The sequence below is a fragment of the Podarcis tiliguerta genome (genome assembly GCF_965153285.1).
Source record: "Podarcis tiliguerta genome assembly, chromosome: 1".
Taxonomy (NCBI): domain Eukaryota; kingdom Metazoa; phylum Chordata; class Lepidosauria; order Squamata; family Lacertidae; genus Podarcis; species Podarcis tiliguerta.
Window position 1 is genome coordinate 19,801,399 of NC_139534.1, and position 21,087 is coordinate 19,822,485.

Below are 21,087 nucleotides of genomic sequence, written 5' to 3' on the forward strand. Positions count from 1 at the left end.
AGCGGCAAGGTAACAGGGAAGCTGGGGCGAGTTACTCCCCGTTCGGCCTGTCTCCTCGAGACCCCACTCTTCCGTGGGGCTTTTTCAGAGGTGCGCGTAGCCCTAGCGCTTCCCCTACAGGTCCAAAATAGCCCAAAACGGTCGTCTCTTAACCGGACGATCCGTTTTGTGCTGCCATTCCTCTCCGCAGACTCTTAAATATTGGGAAAGCGTGGGAGCTGCCGTGAAATGTATATTTTTTTAGAAATCGCCTTATCTCCGTGATTTCAAATTGCTTAATTCCCCCCCCCCCCCAAATATTGTGTTTTAATTGTCGTAATTCACCCTGCAACCTTAAGGTGAAGGGTGGGCAATTAATTAAGAATCCAAATTGGCCTAATGAGGATTGAGTGTGCCTAGTGGCTACAGAACGCTGAAGGACTGTTTTGGGGAGGAGGGGATATGGAACTGAGTGTCTGGAACCCGGAACAAGGAGCACTCCTCGCACTGCAACATTTTTTGCTGTTGATATTTAGGGTTTGCCCCCCCCCCCCTTTAGCACTTGCACAAACCTTGGGGCTCCCTCAGTTCTGCAGATCCTTTTCATACGTTTGTATAGGTCATGCAGCTGTTTTAGCTACATACGGCAATAGCTCACTCCTGGAAGTAGAGGAAATGATGCTTGCAAAAAGCCTTGACAGGAGAGGACGGGGAGGGGAGCCGGGAGCTGCGTACATATGCTTTTGTGTAAATCCAAAACGAAGATGAATCTCCGCAGGCAATTAAGCTGTTTTGTGTGACCTCAGTGTGTGGAAGGAAGTCGGTAGGAATACAGAGTCCAGTTTGCCATAATGAAGACGGAGCAGGCTGTGAGCAGTCAATGATGACCTATTTTCTGGTTTCTTCGTCCTGCAAAGACAAACTTGACATCACCCACATAAGTCGTTGCCATAGAAACTAAGGCATGGAGCTAAAGAAGAATTCAGCAGCGCTGCTTTGCAATATTTTTTCAATCACGGTGCGGAGCCCCCTGGGCCATGGTAGAAAATCACCGAGCTGTACTGAATTTGTCAGTTTGCTATGGCCTCCTTATTAAGGGTCTCTATTTACAGTTAGCCTGTTTAGCAAAGGCATAGCATGCGCTGAGAGGAATTCCCAGGGGGCTGCGGTGGGGCTCAGTATTATGAAAGCTGCCTCATGTTCTTGATACACCCTCCTTAAATGGGACTAAATTGTGCTTAACTGGGTACTCAGTTGCACTTGTCCTATAATAAGTGATGGTGACGATGTGACGGGGATTTTAAATTGCATAAGCTAAATCTTTGGTATCCTTGAAGATCTAGAAGGTTAACTGCATAAGTTACATAATTTTTTGAAAATGGGAATAAAAACTTGCTTGTGTATATTTCTCTCATCGAAAGCCACAATTTGGATGAGAGGATTTACTCGCTTGTTAAAGCTATGAAAAATCTTTGGTGCCATGTCCTTTGTGTATATCGGCAGCTAATTAGTCCATTATTGTGACAGGATAATGGCAAAAAAGCATTGTATCTAGGGCAGAAGAATTCAGATTTGTTCTTGACAAGAGGTTTGTGCTGTCAAGTTAAAAATTCCACTAGCTGTGTAATTACGTTTTCTGTAGGCTTTTGTGCTGTTTCTCTAGAGTTTTTAGGGAAGCTCAAATCCTTCTCTGAGACAGTAAAAGCATGGTTTTTGGTTGTGCAAAACCCCAGCATTTTAACTTAGTCAGGTTCCTAATAATATCAACATTCATTTTCTGCATATATTTCATCCTGCTGTGAATGTTTGTTTTTTTTAAAAAAAAATCTTGTATTTTTATGTTGTGAACCACGAGATCTATGGACAGAAGGCGGTATACAAATTTAATTGATAATAATAATAATAATAATCCGCCACATCTTTTCACAAGAGATCTATAAAGCCCTGGACAACTTCAGACCTCAATACCTGCAATCACACTTCTCTCCACCCTGTCTTGACCAAGCATTGAGATTTTCCAGGGAAGACCAAAGCTCCTTAGCATACTGTCTTGATGTGTTACACAACATGCCGTTATGTGGGAGAGGGTCTCCTCTGTAGTGGTGCCCTACTTGCAGAATGTCCTCCACTCTGGCACCAATCTTCTTTTTTGTGTGTGTGTGTGTGTCAGGCTAAAACCGGGTTATTTAGCCATTTGTAATGGCCATTGCTTGTTTTAAAGATTCTTTACTGTTTCATTGTGCATCCATTCCTGATCTGCAGTTGGGAGTTGTTGTTTTAATTACTACTGTGTCCCACTCTGAAGGGACGCGGGTGGCGCTGTGGGTAAAAGCCTCAGCGCCTAGGGCTTGCCGATCGTGAGGTCGGCGGTTCGAATCCCCGTGGCGGGGTGCGCTCCCGCTGTTCGGTCCCAGCGCCTGCCAACCTAGCAGTTCGAAAGCACTCTCGGGTGCAAGTAGATAAATAGGGACCGCTTACTAGCGGGAAGGTAAACGGCGTTTCCGTGTGCGGCTCTGGCTCACCAGAGCAGCGATGTCACGCTGGCCACGTGACCCGGAAGTGTCTTCGGACAGCGCTGGCCCCCGGCCTCTTTGAGTGAGATGGGTGCACAACCCTAGAGTCTGTCAAGACTGGCCCGTATGGGCAGGGGTACCTTTACCTTTACCCACTCTGAAATGCTTGGATGGAGGATATATTTTAATCAATGAATAAAGTGTGGTCAATAAAGCCCTCTCTGCAGTGTGGGTGGAGCATGTTCTGCTCCTGTCTTAGACTTCTCTGGAGTTCAACTAAGAAGAGAAGGAAGAGGTAGAAGGGAAACATACATCAAGGGCTTCTGGTACATTTGGTCATTAAAGCTTTGGGGTCTTGGGAGATTGACATGCAATAACATCAGGCTAAAATGATAGTTTCAGGTTTTATGTAACGTTTAAGATCTTCTTGTACTCTGCCAACCTAGAAACAGAGCTTATGAATTGAGCTGTCTTGGCATTTGTTCACAATTGCCAATTCTTCTTTTTCACCTAGGCGACAGAAGGCCAGGGAGAGGCAACAAAAGTTGTTGGCTGAATTTGCATCAAGGCAGAAAAGCTTTATGGAAACCGCCATGGATGTTGGTAAGGTTTTATTCTCCATTTTTCTTAATGTGTTTTTTTCCCCAGGTCTCAAGATCTTTGCAAAAGAGGCTAAAGCAGTATTGTTTCCTAGGGCACATTTAATGATAAGAAACAGGATATTTAGACTGAAGAGAGCGAGAAACAGCTTCCCCACTAGAGTTCATCGTAGAACCCTCAAGGAAAGTTCTTGATGTTGCCATAAAAGAAGTGGCTCAGTCTTCTGGTTTAGCCACATAACTGTAGTGATGGCCCTCCACTCAAATCTATTCAAATCCTGCATATAAACTTGCCCAGCAGCTTTGTGCATGGGGTTGAAATGGTAGGGGAGGGTAAAAGGAGCCCCCCAAGATCACTGAAGGTTCTGGGGAGATGATGGGCAAATGCCATCTCCCAGTGTTCCTACCAAGAGTGAATGGAACTCCTGAAGGATAGCTCCACAAATACCTGGCAGGGACCTCAGTTATATTATTAGCACTCGGGATGTTGTTGTTTAGTCTTGTCCGACTCTTCGTGACCCCATGGACCAGAGCACGCCAGGCACTCCTGTCTTCCACTGCCTCCCACAGTTTGGTCAAACTCATGCTGGTAGCTTCGAGAACACTGTCCAACCATCTCGTCCTCTGTCGTCCCCTTCTCCTTGTGCCCTCCATCTTTCCCAACATCAGGGTCTTTTCCAGGGAGTCTTCTCTTCTCATGAGGTTGCCAAAGTATTGGAGCCTCAGCTTCAGGATCTGTCCTTCCAGTGAGCACTCAGGGCTGATTTCCTTCAGAATGGAGAGGTTTGATCTTCTTGCAGTCCATGGGACTCTCAAGAGTCCCCTCTAGCACCACAATTCAAAAGCATCAATTCTTCGGCGATCAGCCTTCTTTGTGGTCCAGCTCTCACTTCCATACCATCACTACTACCAAATATGGCTAGATGATTTTGTAGGACTGACAGGATACCGTTTTCTCTGATCTCTCCTAAGCATCCGTCAGAAACACAGGAGTTAACAACACCCTATCCACACAGAGTGTGTCTGAAGCTTCAGGGCTACTACCCAAACCACTTCTCAAAAAAGAGAGGTGGGAGATTGGGTTCTAGCTAAGCAAGGGAGTTCAGGAAGTGGCTTTTTGATCAAGCACTGCCCAGTCAAGCTTTGTATCATTTCCACTTCCTCTAGCCAGACTTTGCCATCTAGGGTTGATTTGCCAGTCCATTCTGGAGATACTTCCCACATCGCTTGATTGAGCATTTCGTAAGCCACCCCAAGAAATCATTAAAGGGCAGGATGTGAGTACTTTGGTGGGCAGTATTGGTGGATGGTACATTTCCGGGCACAATTCAAAGTGTTGGTGCTGACCTTTCAAGCCCTAAACGGCCTTGGCCCAGTATACCTGAAGGAGTGTCTCCACCCCCATCGTTCAGGAGTTGCAGGTAGGGAAGGTACATACTCATTTTAATAGCAAGGTGACACAGGTTTTCCCAGCACCTCTCCTTCTGGATTTTATACGACAATAGATTAGCTTCTACTCGTCATCTGGGAATACACATGCTGTGTTAGGGCAAAATATATTAACATTCTGAGAGTTGCTTCCGTGCTTGGAGACCACCTTGACACACAGTGCTTTGCAAGTGCAATGTTGCTTCCAGTTAACAGATTGTAAAAACCACACTTAGCATGTGGGGTTTCCAGTGCTTAAGCTAAGGCGTTGCAGAGACATACAATATTTAGTGTCAAGTTATGCATTATTCTCATGGATCAAGATAATTTCAGTAACCTAGTGCTACTTGATATTTGATTTGAGGGTTTTGCTCTGTTTTGTTTTTAAAGATTTATACATTTGACATTGTTGAAAGCTGTCTATGGGCAATTAGGAGTACCAACCATACCTTTTATCCCCAGTTCCTTTATTCACAGTAATCTACTATTAGCTGGTTAAAAAACCAGTTGTGGCTAGTGGTAGCAATTGCAATTGCCCTAGTGTAGTGGTAATAGGATACATCAGGCTTCCTCCACCTCGGCCCTCCAGATGTTTTGAGACTACAATTCCCAGCATCCCTGACCACTGGTCCTGCTAGCTAGGGATCATGGGAGTTGTAGGCCAAAAACATCGGGAGGGCCAAGCTTGAGGAAGCCTGGTATACATTTATTTTCCAAGTTGCTTACAAATGCCTAGGTAATCTCAATATGACCCACTACTGCTGCTGCTGCTACTACTGCTGCTGCTGCTGCTACTACTACTACTACTAATAATAACAACTTATTATTTATACCCCACCCATCTGGCTGGGTTTCCCCAGCCTCTCTGGGCGGCTTCCAACAAAAGATTAAAAATACATTAAAACACCAGTCATTAAAAGCTTCCCTAAACAGGGCTGCCTTCAGATGTCTTCTAAACGTCAGATAGTTGTTTATTTCTTTGACATCTGATGGGAAGGTGTTCCACAGGGCGGGCGCCACTACCGAGAAGGCCCTCTGCCTGGTTCCCTGTAACCTCACTTATCACAGTGAGGAAACTGCCAGAAGGCCCTCGGCGCTGGACCTCAGTGTCCAGGTTGAACGTTGGCAGTAGAGACGCTCCTTCAGGTATACTGGACCGAGGCCGTTTTAAAGGTCATAATGGAAAATAATGGCTATTTCTGAACCATTGAGAATTTCCCCTTCTCTTATGATAAAGCTGTGAGCATGATTCCACTAATTCTAATTAATAATAACGCTTGCACATACTGTTCTTGAACTGCTGTAGCCTTTTAGCTAGACCTACATGTAATGTTCTCCAGCCTGTATGATGTAACTGCATAACTATGAACTATGCATTTGCTATATTTAAAGTAATATATTCAAGTTCTTAATTTAGGCCGGTACTGCAGTGGCTTTGAAATCTGGTTTGGAAAACTTTTTTTTTTTAAACTGTTATTAAACAGCACACGGATTTTGTGCCAAAATCTAAAGTATCTCACCGTGTGCTGTTTTCATGCGCTACAGCAATAAGGACACTTTAACAAGATATGCTATCTTTAGTTAAGTGGTTGATTTAATCAGTTTTATGCAGCTATAGCAATTGCCTAATAAATCAGTCATATTATTGAAGATGTTTTCTCCTTTCCTATACTGAACAACAGAGGTGACTTCCTTATTGTTGCTTTGGTCCTGCTGTTATGCAGTTAGTAATTGAAACATTGCATATTCAAATCCTATTGATTTTAGCAGGAAAAGTTGAAACACACATTTTAATAATCTGTCAGAGTACAGGACTACTCAGTGCAGGATGTTCCTTCTGCATGGCTGTGCAGCCTGTGGCTGGAGGGGTAACCAGATGTAATGGTTAAAAAAAATAATGAATTGTTTTCTATACAGAGATATATCCTATGATTCTGTAGATTGACGATTGGTTTGTATAGTGTGGTTGACTTCTCTTATCACAGCAAGCCTTAACATTTGAATGTTTTTATATTCAATACTCAATTGAAAATACTTGCCATTATATTTCCAAGCCATTAAAAAGCTTTTTTAAAAGTGATTTATTAGGAAAGCTTTCCTAATGGATTCTCTTTTATCTTTGGAAACGGTGACCTGAATTCCTTTATAGGTTGAAAACATACAGGAGAAATGTTGTTTTCCTATTTCCTATTTACATAATGTCTAGCTTCCCTGAGAGAAATTAATATGGAAAGACTATACTTTCAGGGATCACTTCTATAGTGCATAACTAGAGAAATTAATATAGAAATGAATTGGTTTTTAAACATGAAAACTACTGTATTCATTTCATCTGTTGTTCTTCCAATTGCCACTGGGTGGTGGTAAAAGTGCATATAGTGTCAAAAACAATAATCTTAAGTGTCAAAGACAATATGCTTCTTTTTCTTCCTGCTCCCTGGTTTCCCCCCTAGATTTTGGCAGGATTGCCATTAAGAAACTAAAGGAAAACAGCATCTTCCCTGTGACCAAGGTTACACTTTTCTCCTTGCCTGTGATAATGGAATTCCCCGTCAGGGACTTGAATGTGCAGCCAATCTCTGCAGAAAGCAGTTTTGCCAGCCCAATGCTTGGGGTTTTGCTCACCATAGAGCTGGCAAAGCCCTTGTGCTGTGGTTCCTGGCAACCAGCTTCAGAAGCACCTTGCAAGGGACTTTGACAGGTGGGCAGAACAACCCACCTATAATTTATCTGATTACATCAGTTTATGGCCGGTGGGTTGTCTCACTCCCCTGCCAAAGTTGGTCCAAGTGGGTGGGGACAGATAATGATCTGGCCCACCAGGCCAAAAGTGTTCGCCACCCCTGTTCTAGTCCCTCAGTGAGAGAAACGTCCCACATGATGCTTTCCAAATGTCCTTCTGGTTTTTCTCATCCGTTGTCTCATGCCAGGTCCCAACTTTTCAAAGTTTGGATTGAAAAAACAGGAGTCAGATAGATAAGGGGCTATTGAGATGAAACACACGGAACATTCCAATGCCTCCACATTAATTACTAAATCAGTGATGGTGGCGGTGGTGGTTTTATTTGATGTGCATTTTTCTTTTCTTTTTGTGTACGTAAGTTGGCTGCAGCTATATGGCTTGCAAAACTGGTCGATGCAGGAGCTTCTCAGTCTCTACCTGTAGTGGAGGTGGGGACAAGCTTGTCCTACCACCCAAATATTGCAAGGAACATGCTTTACACTCTCGCTCTCTCTCTGTATATATATATGTGTGTGTATATGTATATATGTATATATATGTATATGTATATATACACAGTGGTACCCCACAAGACGAATGACTCGGAAGACGAAAAACTCGCTAGACAAAAGGGTTTTTCGTTTTCTGAGGTGCTTCGCAGGACGGATTTTCCTAAGGGCTTGCTTCGCTAGACGAAACGGCCCTGCCTCTCGTGTCATGGCGACGGTCACTGCACGCACGCACGCTCACTTCCCCGCTCCTCCGGCTCCCTCCCACCTTCCTGCTGACGGCTCCTCCGGCTCCCTCCCACCTTCCGGCTGACGGTTAGTGCCTCGCGCCGCTGCCCACCCCCCTTGCGCGCTCCCCTCAGAGAGCCGTTGCCGCCAGTGCCTCTCTCTCCCTGGAGTCACGCTCCTGAGCCCCGCCGCCCTCCAGCAGCCACGTCGCACAGTGGCCACAACGTGTGGGTGAGTCTGAGGTACCGGCTGCGGCAGCTGTCCTGCTTCTCCCTGCCCCTCCCCGCCGTTGTCAGTGTTTAAATGCAGTGGTGCTTCGCAAGATGAAAAAACTCATACAACGAAAAAACTCGCGGAACGAATTAATTTCGTCTTGCGAGGCACCACTGTATATATATAACATAAACATCACTTATAGTAGCATGGAGATACAGCTCAGTGTGAACAAAATTAAATATATGTGCCATCCTTAGGTGAAAAATAGCAACACGCTGCATTTTGTAATTGGTATAATGATCCAACTGACAGGCCTACCTTGCATTTTACCCATTTACTTATGAGAGTGTCAGTTCTGCACTAACACAGTTTCCTTCCTCTGATCCTTAGAGTCACCAGACGCAGAAATTGCTATGGAGATAGCAACAGCAGAACAGCATGTCCCTGAAGCTGTGTATGATTGCGTTATTTGTGGACAGAGCGGCCCTTCCACGGAGGAGCGACCGGCTGGATTAGTTGTGCTCTTACAGGCCTCTTCAGGTAGGACTGAAGAAACAGCTGAGTTGGAAGAAGATAGGTAGATATCTGAGAATGTTTTAATGGCAGCTAGATTTGGCTGCACTTCAAAGGAACTGCAAGAAAAGTGTACATACGGCCATCTCACATGGTTATACAGTGGTACCTCTGGATGTGAACGGGATCTGTTCCAGAGCCCCGTTCTCATCCAGATGCAAATGCAACCCGAATCTGCGCGTGCGTGAGTCGTGATTCGACATTTCTGCACATGCGCGCGACATCATTTTGACCCTCTGCGCATGTGCGAGTGGCGAAACCCGGAAGTAACACACTCCGTTACTTCCGGGTCGCCGCAGCATGCAACCCAAAAATACTTATCCCGAAGCTACTTCAACCCGAGGTATGACTGTATTCTTGAGCTTTTTGTTGTATACAACCAAAGCGAGGAACCATTTTCGCCCTATGGGTCGTGTGTCCCATCATGGCAACCTCCGCATGCCCCTTATGAACAGAGTCAGAGACACAAGTGGGTGGGGCAACAGACATGATTCTGTACGCTGCGTTCTAGACCATGCAGAAGCCAGAGGTTTCTATCCATGCACACACCCTCTCCACCTTCTATCCAGGAAAGCAAGGTGCATTATCACACTTTGCAAACACGTTTCTGCTGGCAAAAATCTCTGGTTAGGAAGCCATGGACCTAGCCAGGCAAGAGTGCGTGTCCTGCTGGGAGAATATGGTGTGCGGATGTGACCTGTGGCTAAAAAGTAGAACTACTACAGTTGCGCTTCGTTTCCCGCTCTGCTGATGACGACATTATTTCTCCCTGCAGTTTTGGGGCAATGCCGCAATACTACTGAGCCCAAGAAGCTGCCAACCTCTGAAAAGGAGCAGATTTATCCTTGGGATACGTGTGCGGCAGTGTATGAAGCCCGCCTCGCCACTTTACAGCACTTCTTTAAAGATGTAAGTTTTCTGCAGCAGCGTGTTGCGATGGTGTTCTGTTTCTTGCACTTCGTTTAAATATTTAGCTATGTTAACTGCTATAATTCTTCTTATGACTTCTTTGAATTTTAATAGCAACTACAAATTACTTCAAATGATCTCTGTGAGTGTTCCACAGGGATTAGCATCTGCGAGAACCTGTGTCTCTGATTGTGCACACTGTTCAGTTTAGGACATGTATGTTAAAATGCTTGCTCAGCAGTGAAAATAGTTGTTTATCAGTGTCACAATTAGGACTGTGGCAAACCAGCAGTTTTAAGGGCATTTTGTCTCCCAGAAGAGGAGTGCAATTTGAAAGAGAGAGAGAGCACTTCTTTATGCCAGTGATTTCATCACCATTCTTCCTCTTCTTCTTCTCCTTCCAAAAAACAAAACCCCGTTTAAAAACTATTGACTCTGGTCCTGGGATCAGCAGTGATGGAACAGAGCCCTGACCTTCATCACATTTCCTCCTAAGAATGTCTCTTGAACTATACAAGCATGTTTGCACAAAAAAAGGAGAGAGGAGTCCACTGTTGTCCTGGCAAACTGTTTCAGGGCCCAGTAGTTGTAGTTCAGAAAAAAAATACTGAAATTGTTCCACATCATTTGTCACCTACAAATGGAATGATGAATTTGGCTGGGTCCTGATTACAACTCCTTGTTTGTGAAATGAGTATACAACTGAAGGAGTTTTTTAAAAAATGTTTGGAGTGATGCACTAAGAAATCAGGTGTCATTTTCTGCTTCACTTTGTTGCCATATCTACTACTTCTCATTTACAGTGGTGCCTCGCAAGACGAAATTAATTCGTTCTGCGAGTTTTTTCGTCTTGTGAATTTTTCGTCTTGCGAAGCACGGTTTCCCATAGGAATGCATTGACGGTTTTAAGAAAAAGGCGCAAGATGTTTTCGTCTTGCGAAATAAGCCCATAGGGAAATTCGTCTTGCGAAGCAACTCAAAAAACAAAAAACTCTTTCGTCTTGCGAGGCATTCGTCTTGCGAGGTACCACTATACATTGTTTCCTGAAAGGAGCAAAGCTACATACAAGAACATTTCCTTCTGTAGAGGGGAAACACAATAATTTCATATCCTTATACCCTTTCCTTAGAGCCAATTGGAGGCATGAAACATGGCTTTTCAACAACTCTAGCATGTAGACCTTGTTACTACATCTAGTTAAAAATATTCCCATAAAACCAGAAAACCAGAATTTACTTAAATTGCAATCTAAAATATAAAAGCATCGCTTCCTTTCTAGCCAACCAATGAATAGTTTGGGGTGCATGCATAACCCACTGCACACAAAGAACATTTTCATACATTTCAAACGTTTTAGTCATTTTTACTGTTTAGTGAAAGGGGGCCACATGCATTTGATTGTGTGAAAAGATCTGAAGTGCCTTGGTACCTATTAGCAGAGCACTTTATTAGCAATTCTAGATCTTTCTGAAATACAGCATCTTGTGCACTGGGAATCCTCCCACTTAGGAAACTGGATTACTCTTTGGTTTCTTAAAAAAAGTATAGTCCAACTCAGATATTACTTGGATCAAATGTTTTTGCTTTCTTTCAGCTTTCCAGATCATTATTGCGCTAAAATGGTCACAGTAGGAAAGAATTAATCCTGAAATTTCTCTTGGCGCAGAAACAGAAACCTCTGTTAAAGCCCTTGAATAGTTTGTTCACCTCAGCTAAGGAATAGGGGAACAAATCCTGTTTTTCTAAAGTTACTTTTTTCCAATTTTTTAAACACACACACACACAGCTTTTATTCAGCTGGACCTCAATGGAGCTCAGTTGCAGCACCTCTCAGGTGTGCGCCATTGCCATTCTAAGAGAACAAGGGAGAAGTTCACATCACCTCTTTTTCTAGAATAATGGTACTGTGTAAAATAATAATAATAATAGGAAAAAACCAGCAGCAGTTCACATCTATTATACATTAACAATCAGTTCATTCATTTCAAAATAAACATAAATTCATATAAGCTCTCATAGGTCCAAATAGGTATCCTCATGAAATTGATATCTGTAATAAATATGTTCAAATGTAGCCAGGTAGTATGGTCCACAGACCATCGAATCCTTCCAGGCTGATTTGCGATTTAGGCGAGAGGTATAAAATTTTAAGGGATGCGGGTGGCGCTGTGGGTTAAAGCCTGAGTGCCTAGGGCTTGCTGATCGAAAGGTCGGCGGTTCGAATCCACACAGCGGGGTGCGCTCCCGTTGTTCGGTCCCAGCGCCTGCCAACCTAGCAGTTCGAAAGCACTCCCGGGTGCAAGTAGATAAATAGGGACCGCTTACTAGCGGGAAGGTAAACGGCGTTCCGTGTGCGGCTCTGGCTCGCCAGAGCAGCGATGTCACGCTGGCCACGTGACCCGGAAGTGTCTCCGGACAGCGCTGGCCCCCGGCCTCTTGAGTGAGATGGGCGCACAACCCTAGAGTCTGTCAAGACTGGCCCATATGGGCAGGAGTACCTTTACCTTTACTATAAAATTTTAACCCATGTTATAAATTCTTTAGAAAATCTAAATTTGTCCAAAGTAGCAAACATAAAGTGCCTTGGTGGTATCCTAGCATCCACTGAGAATCACTTTTCAGGTGAGTGCTAACGGGACCTTCTCAGCATCTAAGGAAATAAGTGCAGCTGGATCAGTTCTAAGACTGTTTAAAGCAGCCAGTTGGGTCACCAGTCTTGGGTGATGAGCTCCCTGTCTATGCTCAATAAAACTTGCTTGATTCACATGCAGTACGGTTAATACCACTGCCTTAACTCTTATTAGCCAGAATCTCTGTTCATACCCTAATATCTATTCCAGTTAAAGAAATTGGCCTATAACTTGCAAAATTTGTCATGGTCTTTACCAAGCTTAGATGTAACAGAAATATATGCATCATACATTGGAAGTTGAACAGGAACCTTATTCGAAGACTTTTTGATAAACACATAGATGATTAGGGATAAAAAAAACCCTGACTTTCTTGGCCCTGGCTCTTTGTTGGTCTTCACTTTATGAATAACATTCTATGTTTAAATTAGACAACTAATTACATGTAATTTATTTTAATTGTGATTAATTTACATTTTAATTGGTGGTGGAGATATATATGAATTTTTTTTAACCCCCCCTTTTTTTTTACCTTTTTAAAAGAGCTCCTGTCTGCAATCGGTATCAATTGGCTGGGAAGGAGGTGTGTATGTACAAACCTGTGGCCACACGTTACACATAGATTGCCATAAATCCTACATGGAATCATTACGGGTAAGTTAAAATGGACATTTCTGGATATCGAGCTTTTTTTACTCATTAAGTACTATAGGCTTTGCTGCTGACATCGATAGGATCCCAGTGATGCCTTTATGTACCATCTGGATTTTTTAAACAAGCTGCAAAATCCATCCTTTGCAATATAATGCAATGCTTTATGCCCCCCCCCTCCCCACTTAAATATTCTCGTATATAATGCATTATGGTATTGGCCATGAAAAAGAAGTTTTCAATGCTGTACTATTTCATTGAAGTTGGATGGGCTTCACAGTACACTGCCCCTGTTGTATTTGGTAACATTTGAATTTGCTGATCTGCTATGTTAGAAACATCTGACCATGGTCTGTAGTGATGGGCTGTGCAGGTGATGCAGCAATGTAGCTTAAATTATTGCTCCCCAGGCCTCATCTAACTGATTCAAATCAGATAACATCCATACTTGAATCAAAGTGGCTTGCAGCAACCACTCTATGGCAATGGAGAATGAGATCTAACAGTTTAAAAAAGTGTTCACAATTCACAACCTGGACAAGCTATGTTCAGTGGTCTTAAAAATTAGGAGAGGGGTCCCTGACAAACAACTGCTTTGTGCTTATCACGATGAAAGCCTCACTCACCTGAGCTCTCATTGGTTCTGTGAAAGGAAGTATAGTCACAGACAATTTGTGAAATGAAAGTAACAATCTTTTCTGGCCACCAGTGTTGCCCTCCATTGCTTGTGACAGAGTCCCCCCTCCTCCCTAAAAAGGTAAAGGGACCCCTGACCGTTAGGTCCAGTCGTGGATGACTCTCGGGTTGAGGCGCTCATCTCTCTTTACTGGCCAAGGGAGCCGGCGTACAGCTTCGGGCCATGTGGCCAGCATGACTAAGCCGCCTCTGGCGAACCAGAGCAGCGCACGGAAATGCCGTTTACCTTCCCGCCGGAGCAGTACCTATTTATCTACTTGCACTTTGACGTGCTTTCGAACTGCTAGGTTGGCAGGAGCTGGGACAGAGCAACGGGAGCTCACCCCGTCGCGGGGATTCGAACCGCCAACCTTCCGATCGGCAAGCCCTAGGCTAAAAAAGCATCGTGTATCTCCCCTTGCCTTGTAACAGAGAGAGAATTAGGCTTAGGGAAAAGCTTATGGGAGGAGGTCAATGTGACACTATGGAGACTGGTAAAGGTAAAGGGACCCCTGACCTTAGGTCTAGTCGTGGCCCACTATGGAGTTGCTGTGCTCATCTCACTTAATTGGCCAAGGGAGCCGGCATACAGCTTCTGGGTCATGTGGCCAGCAGACTAAGCCGCTTCTGGCAAACCAGAGCAGCGCACAGAAATGCCGTTTGCCTTCCTGCCGGAGCGGTACCTATTTATCTGCTTGCACTTTGACGTGCTTTCGAACGGCTAGGTTGGCAGGAGCAGGAACCGAGCAATGGGACCTCACCCCGTCGTGGGGATTCGAACCTCCGACCTTCTGATCGGCAAGTCCTAGGCTCTGTGGTTTAACCCACAGCGCCACCCATCAGTGCAAACATTAGTTGAACCCGGTCCATAGTCTTTCAAGTGTTTTGTTGAGGTTGTTACAGATACCAAGGATAAGAAAATGATGATTCATCTCTCTTTTCCTAGAGAATCGCTGTTGCCATGTCTACAGAGAATTGAATATTTGCTACTATAATTTACAAGTAGAGAGTACATATCGTTAAGGACCCTTAAAAAAAAGGTGTCCTCCCCCCCCCGGCCCACCCCCAAAATGCTCTTCCCTTAATATCCCTCTCCTGCTTGTTGATTTTCTGCTGTAAATGGACCTTGTACTGGCATTCTGTGTTTGCATTACAGTGATGAAAAGATTGTCTGAATAATTAGAAGTCTTAACATTAAGCATTTATTCATTAAATTGCTTGGTTACAAAAATAACTACACTTGTAGCTGAGCAATTGTTCTTTTATTTCTGGCCTTGCTGTCACTAGAACTTAGCAGTGTCGCTTCACGAATTCATTTGTATTTTTATTTCCCTTTAGAACGACCAGGTTCTCCAGGGCTTTTCAGTGGACAAAGGAGAATTTACTTGTCCTCTGTGCAGGCAGTTTGCTAACAGCGTTCTTCCATGTTATCCTGGCAACAATGTGGAGAGGAGCCTTTGGCAGTGTCACAGTAACAAGACTATGCAAGATCTCATAAAGGAAGTGGAAGATCTTCAAGAGCAGCTGGGAACTTTCCCAGTAAGCATCAGTGTAAGGCAGAAAGATCCTTGTTAATTTGTCTCCATCTTTCAACATTCCTTTTCATTCTCTCTTTCTCTCTCCTTCCCCAAACTCATTTGCATTTTATAGAATTTTAAAGCTGAATATCCTCTCCCATCTCTCTGTTAAGCACTTAAGAGCTTAAATAACGTTAACATTTTAACAGTTAAGCTCTGTTACATCACCTTTAAAATAGGAGATGATTATGTGAGCATTTGCTCCCGCATTTCAGTCTATGTATTTATTGGTCGTTAAAAGTCATTCTTTCCAGCTTCTCATCTTATACAGAACTGAGTTGTATTACATGGAACTCATAATTTCTTTATGATACAAAGCATCAATCACTTGTTAACTAGAAGCCATTTGAAGAGTGTCAATCAAGAGTGCAGATTATTCCTTTTACTAGGACTTTTATGCATTTTGAAGTTTCACAGTGACATTCAAAAAGGGGCAGTTAAAATTATAAGTTTTACTGTGCTCCAGTCTTAGTTATAGATACGTTAAAACAGTACTTTTTCTTGAGACGTATTAGTGTTTTAAAATTCTGTGTTCATATTGACTTATTCCAATGTATGCCTAGTTGAATATGTTTATTATAAAATGCATATGGTGCCTTTGAGGGCAAACTCCTTCAAGGCGGTTTACAATAAAACATAGAAATAATTGTAGGATTTTAAGAGTGCTTTGTCCATCTCCATAACTGTTTAGATTTAGTTTCATTCTGTGGAATTCGGTATTTCCGCTGTTGATGTATAACTGTTACATAATTTTAAAAGTAATTCTTAACTTTCCGAGGGTGTCTTAATTTTGTAATCACCTCTTACTGTAGCTAAGTGAAGTCAGCCATCTTTCTTTTTTACAGTCGGAAACCAATTTAAGTAAAGAAATGGAGTCTGTGATGAAGGATATCAAAAGTACTACCCAGAAGAAATATACTGACTATAGCAAGACTCCTGGATCACCAGACAATGACTTTCTTTTCATGTATTCTGTAGCCAGGTGGGTAAGACATCTGTTTTACAGTCCCTTCCTGTTTGTCAACTACTTGTTACCTCTTTGGTTAAATAAACTGCATGCTTGCTATTTTTCCTGTATCGTGGCAAAGCTCCCTTGACTAACTGAGTTTTGAAGAGGACTCTGGCAGCGTCATGCATAGAGTCAGAGGTTCTTCATAACAAATGTTACACCCATTCCCCTTCAGTTAAATGTTTGCACTTGTACTTGAGCAAATTTTTCCATTCTCTTCAGTGCTCAAATACACATACATTCCACTTTTCCTTGGAGTGAAAGTGGGGTGCCGTCCTGTGTTTTGGGGGCTCAGGGTTTGATTGCAGCTTCTATGTTGCAAAAAGGTGCTGGACGTCTGTGCATGGAGTGCAGTTCATGTACACAGAAGCAAGTGGTTTTTACAGCTCTTAGTTCTTCTGCTTTATTACCTATAGCCACAAGTGTTGCTTGCAGAGTCTATTTCATTCGTCTCTTTTCCTTCTAATTCTTATCTTTTCTGCATTAACTTTGACTATGGGGTCATGCATGAACATGTGCACACATAAACATGATAATGTAATTTGGATAGTTGGATGTTTGGATTTTTAATGTAAGGCAGCGGAGAGTGCTTAACTACTTTAGACCTGTAACTTTCAATTTATTGCTTAAGGTAATACAGGCGCTTCTTACAAGATATTTTGTACTTAGCTCTAGGGCAGGAATTGGGAATCTTTTTTGGTCCCTTGGGCAAGATCCTTATCAGGAATGGCCTTGCAGGACAAATGTGAAACTTAAAAGGAGCAGGGAAAGGGCTGGAATCTCTGTTTATCAGCCTATGCAGAATTAAACCCTGTCATCCTGCCCTTCAGCTGAGACATCATCCATGGGCATAGTTGGGGGGAAACAGCCAAGTAGACCACATTGACTACCCTGGCTGGCCTGTATTTATCTTCAGGTTCCCCCTCCTTGTTGTAGGAACAGAGAGCAGTTCTGGAAATGAGGGTAGTGGAAGAAATCCCTGAGCCCAAGCCCAAATGGGTATATTTGTATTGCTCTATGTAACATATGGGAGACGGGTGGCGCAGTGGGTTAAACCACAGAGCCTAGGACTTGCTGATCAGAAGGTCGGCGGTTCGAATCCCCGCGACGGGGTGAGCTCCCATTGTTCGGTCCCTGCTCCTGCCAACCTAGCAGTTCGAAAGCACGTCAAAGTGTAAGTAGATAAATAGGTACCGCTCCAGCAGGAAGGTAAACGGCATTTCCGTGTGCTGCTCTGGTTCACCAGAGGCGGCTTAGGCATGCTGGCCACATGACCCGGAAGCTGTCTGCGGACAAACGCTGGCTCCCTCGGCCAGTAAAGCGAGATGAGCGCCGCAACCCCAGAGTCAGTCACGACTGGACCTAACGGTCAGGGGTCCCTTTACCTTTATGTAACATATAGACCAGAGAGAATAAAAGACTGCAGTTTTTGTAGAGTTAAGATGAGAGCTGTTTTGTCAGCTGTTCCTCACTCATCAGCAGGAATACTTGAAACTTAAATTGCTGACTCCAGGAAATATATATTTCTAATACTTCCTAATTAGCACACTGGGAAGAACTTTTTAAAAAAGAATTCCCATTGATAAGACATTCGAGCACATTCAGAAGCCTTCATTGCAGAAAGCTGAAAACATGAGATCAGCCTTCTTGACTTTGGTTTTCCTTATTCCCTTCCCCCATCTTCAAAGTGTTTAAAATGTGGGAAGAAGAGTAGCTGACAGACCAGAGTGCTGATTATGGTGGAAAGGTTTCCCCAGATTTTCATTTCATTTATAACTTAGTCTATTTTCTGTAAAACCATGCAAGCAAATAGTTCACCCTGTAAGCCAACTTACTGATTACTGTTAGTATTCCAATTCTTTGCTTTGTTATAGAGATACTATCGCTTCCAGATTTCTTCTGGTGCCCCCACCACCCAGGCTATGGCCTACCTCTTCCTCCCCCCATAATAAGCTCTTTCTAGTTTGTCTGTTTTGAATTAAGTTGCTATTGTACACATGTCCTCATTCACCTTTGATAATTTAATCATTTGTCTACAAGCTTCTCTTCCCCCTTCCCCAAAAGTACACATCACCAGCTGCTTTACAAGTCAGTGGAGATGCCCCAAGGCATCTTCCACCCCCATCTCATTTTTTTTAGCATAATACATCAAAATTATTGGTGCATATGGGTCTTTCAACAGAAGTTTGTGCAGCATTTTCTTGAACCTTCAGAAATCCAGTGAAGCTATAAAGAACAGTGATTCCTCCCCCTGCCCCCAAGATTGATGAATGGTTTTATACCCTGACCTTTATAAAAAGTATTAGGAATGGAATGTGGTTGGAAAACGCATACTGCAGTCCTCAAACCTCTTGCCTCTTACTCATAAGCGGGCATTTTTGTTAAGCAGAGAATTTCAGGACTCTGGCTTTTATCAGTGGACTTTAGAGGTCGTTAAAGGTCATACGGTGCAACCCTTTGCAGAGAAGAAAAAATCACTGTACAGAACCAGACGTAATCAAATGTTCATGGAGAGTAAGATCTAGCTGAAGTAGCTTTGAAAAGAGCATTTTAATTTGCTTCCTAAGTTGGTAACTTAAAAGTAAAAAAAAAAAGGGGGTAAAGGAATCCCTGACAGTTAAATCCAGTTGCGAACGACTCTGGGGTTGCAGCGCTCATCTCGCTTTACTGGCCTCGGGAGCCAACGTTTGTCCACAGGCAGTTTCCCCGGGTCATGTGGCCAGCATGACTAAGCCACTTCTGGCGAAACCAGAGCCAGCGCACGGAAATGCCATTTACCTTCCCGTCGGAGTGGTACCTATTTATCTACTTGCACTTGACATGCTTTAGAACTGCTAGGTTGGCAGGAGCAGGGACCGAGTAACGGGAGCTCACCCCGTTGCAGGGATTTGAACTGCCAACCTTCCTATCATCAAGCCCTAGGCTCAGTGGTTTAGACCACAGCGCCACCCGCGTCGCTAACTTTTAAGTGCCTTGATTTTTTTTAAAAAAACTGCGTAAGTTTGTGCCAGAGACTAGTGGGGATGTCTCCCTTGAACCATTTTTCTCATATATCACATGCAGGTTTTGATTCTCCCGTCATTATAGGAGCAGCTTCAGGCTTTTGTTGGGACAAGAGAGCTAACTTTGGGCCTGAGCCCTTTTACTGCTATAGCAGGAGCCTAGTGGCCAGAAGTTCATGAATGAGCCAATATCTGAAACTATGGTTTGGATCTGACTGGTTCTTACTAAACAGAGTTTAAACAAACCAAGTTCTCTGTATTTGACTTAACCACTGCTGAGACCCTAGAATTAGGGAAATCTGTTTAAAAGTGGAAGCAGTTGCTTCTGTTTGCTGCCTAGTAGCAGCAAACAGGGGGAAAAGAAAGTATACAAGTCCGAGACTCAATGTGGCTTGTTCACAAAACTATAAGTTTTTAGTAATAAATATTAGAGAACATGTGAACTAAACAGTTAAGCTTACAGTTATTGTTATATGCTGTTGTGAGAGTTTTCTATCTACTCTGGTCATTTAGATACATATCAAAGAAGATCTTCCTCTGACTCTCAAACACCTTTTTTTTGGAAAATTTTGTGTGATTCATAATAGAGATAATCAACATCATTTCATTAAAAAAAAGCCTGCTAAGTGTGGGTAGCTTTAAAAGAATTAGTCTTCACATAACATTCATTATGAACCTTTGAATTTGGCCATGTGTTTCTCATTAAAAACATATTTTAAGTTTAGTTATAGAAGTGTCATTCCATAAGTTTTTCAGCAGCATTTTAAGAAATGTAACATTAAGAAAAAGGAGGCTTGATTCCCTCTTGTCCCCAAGTGTTTCTCAAGGAGGGCACAGGCAGACATGAATGCCTGACAGGAATCCAGTTATGTAATTGCTGGCAGAGAGTACAATAAAAGCTGGTTACTAAGAGAACCCTTTTGTGCTGTGTTCTCTGCATGTGAATGGATCACTGCAGGGGAAACAATGTGTTCGAGGGATCCCACACTCATGTGGGATCACTTTTAGGCAGGGGTAGGAAACCTAAGGCCCGGGGGCCGGATGCGGCTCAATTACCTTCTCCGTCCGGCCCGCGGACGGTCTGGGAATCAGCTAGTTTTTACATGAGTAGAATGTGTCCTTCTATTTAAAATGCATTTCTGGGTTATTTGTGGGGCCTGCCTGGTGTTTTTACACGAGTAGAATGTGTGCTTTTATTTAAAATGCATCTCTGGGTTATTTGTAGGGCAAAGGAATTTCTTCATTCCCCCCCCCCCCCCAAAAAAAAAAATAGTCTGGCCCACCACATGGTCTGAGGGACAGTGGTCCGGCCCACGGCTGAAAAAGGTTGCTGACCCCTGCTTTTAGGCATTTGAGGGTTCAGATGAAAGTCATGCTTAAATCAGAGAGAGATGAAAAATTCAGACAGGCTTTTGTGAGATCTGAATATTCTGTCAGGGGAAAACTGTCCAGTAAAGCTCTGGAGCCATATGGAGGAGAATGTTTGGAAGCACACCCAAAATGAATTTATTTGCATTAGACTAAGTCAGGGGCATCCAACTTTCAAGAGTCTGTGATCTACTCACAGTATTAAAAAACTGGCAGTGATCTACCCATTGTCAGAGTTGTTGAGCTTTTTTTTAGGGAGCTTTTTTTCTCTCTCTCACTGTGAGAGTGACATCTCACAGCAGAGGACTTGTGTCCTTGCTGCAATGAAGACTAAACCCTTTGGAAGTGAGTGACTTTCAATTGCTGTAGAACGAGACACACAATTTCAGTGGCTACCTCCTACATATCTGTGGAAGGCATTTTTGCCACATCAAGTATGTGTTGTTCATTTAGAGCAATTCTTGAAGTTGTCTTGGGTGTTAGTGTCTGTTTTTACAC

The 21,087-nt window shown here is 43.3% G+C and overlaps 1 protein-coding gene across 8 annotated transcripts in view; it reads left to right on the forward strand.

Annotated features, from left to right (window-relative positions):
* UBR3 (ubiquitin protein ligase E3 component n-recognin 3) overlaps positions 1-21,087 on the forward strand; it is a 94,116-nt gene that overhangs the window by 47,287 nt on the left and 25,742 nt on the right. For 4 of the 8 annotated variants that reach the window (XM_083405197.1, XM_083405196.1, XM_083405192.1 and 1 more), the window contains 6 exons: positions 3,007-3,095; positions 8,585-8,734; positions 9,543-9,676; positions 12,851-12,961; positions 14,972-15,172; positions 16,056-16,192. In XM_083405197.1, the coding sequence (XP_083261323.1) occupies positions 3,007-3,095; positions 8,585-8,734; positions 9,543-9,676; positions 12,851-12,961; positions 14,972-15,172; positions 16,056-16,192 (822 nt within the window). Of the gene's footprint in view, positions 1-3,006; positions 3,096-8,584; positions 8,735-9,542; positions 9,677-12,850; positions 12,962-14,971; positions 15,185-16,055; positions 16,193-21,087 lie in introns of all 8 variants that reach the window. The other 4 variants (XM_083405195.1, XM_083405194.1, XM_083405191.1 and 1 more) reach the window with 1 other exon arrangement.